Source organism: Berghia stephanieae, chromosome 4 (genome assembly GCF_034508935.2).
Source record: "Berghia stephanieae isolate SIO BIC M18660-M18661 chromosome 4, UCSD_Bste_1.3, whole genome shotgun sequence".
Classification (NCBI taxonomy): domain Eukaryota; kingdom Metazoa; phylum Mollusca; class Gastropoda; order Nudibranchia; family Aeolidiidae; genus Berghia; species Berghia stephanieae.
This window is the reverse complement of record NC_088363.1, coordinates 23,533,393-23,535,892: the sequence shown is the minus strand read 5'-3', so window position 1 is coordinate 23,535,892 and position 2,500 is coordinate 23,533,393. Positions and strand designations below refer to the sequence as shown.

Here is a 2,500-nt window from a genome sequence, read left to right as displayed (position 1 = left end):
CATTATTCTTACTATTATTATTATTATCATTATAATAAAAATAATATTAATAAAAATAATAATAATAATTATTATTATTATTATTTTTATTATTATTACTATTACTATTATTATTATTATTATTATTATTATTATTATTATTATTAGTAGTAGTAGTAGTAGTAGTAGTAGTAGTAGTAGTAGTAGTAGTAGTAGTAGTACTAGTAGTACTAGTAGTAGTAGTAGTAGTAGTAGTAAGTAGTAGTAGTAGTAGTAGTAGTAGTAGTAGTAGTAGAAGTAGTAGTAGTAGTAGTAGAAGTAGTAGTAGTATTATAATTATATTTTATTATTATTATTATTATTATTATTATTATTATTATTATTATTATTATTATTATTATTATTATTATTATTTATTGTTATCATTATTATTATTATTATTCTTATTATTATTATTATTATTATTATTATTATTATTATTATTATTATTATTATTATTATTATTATTATTATTATTATAAATAGTACTAATAATAATAATAATAATAACAATAATAATAATAATAATAATAATAATAATAATAATAATAATAATAATAATAATAATAATAATAATAATAATAATAATAATGGAGTCAAAGTAAACACCCAGCTTTCTAGCTCTGTCATCACCATCATCATCATTACAAAAAATGTATTTTAATTTATTTATCCTAGCACGACAGCGCAAAAGTCGCAATCGGCGTCACTGATGAATGCGTTCCTATTGTCTCTTTCGATGTAAATCCGGGGAAGCCTCTCACCGTCCGCTTTTGGATCAATGTTACCACCGATGTCACTGACTTGAGCTCATTGGATGTGGATGTCAGTCATTGTATTGAAGAACCAGAGATCGCAGGTTGAATTTCACATCGTGATTTGAAACAGTCTCCTAATCTTTTGAAACATTGAGGCATAATTAGTTAATTTGATTTTGTTTTGGAAAATTTGAGTGAGCTTTTTAAATGATTGTTCAACATGATGATTATTTGACGTTAAGTTTTTATTGGATTTGGTCAATAAATGATGAATTCTTATATTAAAAGATGATAGTATGGTAAAGTTTATGAAATTAATTGTCAATTGTCTCTTTTTCTTTCTGATTGATCCTTTTGCTTGACTTTAAAGACCTCGGAATTAGGAATACGATAGAGTGATTTTCTGTTAACGTTTTTAAGGGTTTTACAACGCTTGCGACATATTTAGGTCATTTCAGCGCCAGTATAAAGAAAGAAATTAGGATAGTCAAATACGTTATATATTTACAAGAAAAGAACACTTTCATTGCATAACAAAGACGAGAGCAGTGTGGAAAGGGAAAACATAATATATCTGACCCTCCGCCTCGAAACGGTATGAAGTCGGATTTTTCAATTTTGGGTTTTTGGTACACAATCATAGCTTATATTATTATGCTTAAAATTTTGATACAAATTTATAAAATTCTGATTATTCATTGCCCAACTATGACCTTTTGAAGTAGGAAGAGTGTAAAAACCAAGTTTTGAGAAAATCGACTTTGAAGTGAGGCACTGTTTTCATACATAATCAAATCAATGGGGCAAAGATAACTCCTCAGATACGGGCATTGACAATTTGACGAGAATAGTAAAATTTGCAGAGACGCCAATTTTCAATTTGACTCACAGGAATTTCAGACACCACTCGGAGGAATTTCAATGCCGAGAGAGGAATTTCCGCACACACAAAAAGGGAATTGGGATGTATTTGGTATTGTGTTTACATATTGTATAGATCGAAATAGATAACTGATTACAAATATTTTTGATATATGAGCACATTGCCAAATTACAACCCAAAGTTTCCTTATTTCAAGTGAAGAAAAGCTCCAAAACTTAATGATGGTAGTGAGAATGATGTTGTGTTGGTGGTTGCAGTAGTAGTAGTAGTAGTAGTAGTAGTAGTAGTAGTAGTAGTAGTAGTAGTAGTAGTAGTAGTTGTTGTTGTTGTAGTAGTAGTAGTTGTAGTAGTAGTTAGTAGTAGTTAGTGATGATGATGATGTCATAATGGCTGTTTGTAGTAGTAGTGGTAGTGATGATGATGATGTGGTGGTGGTGGTGGTGGTGGTGACTGTGGTTGTAGTAGTGGCAGTGGTAGTAGTAGTAGTGATGATGTGGTGTGGGTGGTTGTAGTAGTAATGATGATATGGTGGTGGTGGTTGTAGAAGTAGTGGTAGTGATGAGATGATGATGTGGTGGTGGTTGTAGTAGTAGTGATAATGATGTGGTGGTGGTGGTTGAAGTAGTCGTGGCAGTGATGATGCGGTGGTGGTGGTGATTGTAGTAGTAGTGGTCGTGATGAAGATGTCGTGGTGGTGGTTGTAGTGTGTGTATGTGTGTGTGTGTGTGTGTGTGTGTGTCTGTGTGTGTGTTTGAGAGAGAGAGAGAGAAGGAGAGAGAGAGAGAGTGTGCTAAAAGTGCATCAAGTGACAAGTAGAGAAACACGAACTTTAAAAACCAAC

At 30.8% G+C, this 2,500-nt stretch overlaps 2 protein-coding genes across 2 annotated transcripts in view; both read left to right on the top strand.

Annotated features, from left to right (window-relative positions):
- LOC144970273 (uncharacterized) overlaps positions 1-1,063 on the top strand; it is a 14,352-nt gene extending 13,289 nt beyond the window's left edge. Inside the window, exon 5 of the mRNA XM_078909743.1 lies at positions 697-1,063. Coding sequence (XP_078765869.1) covers positions 697-882 — 186 coding nt within the window. The 3' untranslated portion in view covers positions 883-1,063. The remainder of the gene's footprint in view (positions 1-696) is intronic.
- LOC144970272 (uncharacterized) overlaps positions 1-2,500 on the top strand; it is a 61,303-nt gene that overhangs the window by 26,342 nt on the left and 32,461 nt on the right. The gene's annotated exons all lie outside the window — the stretch shown is intronic.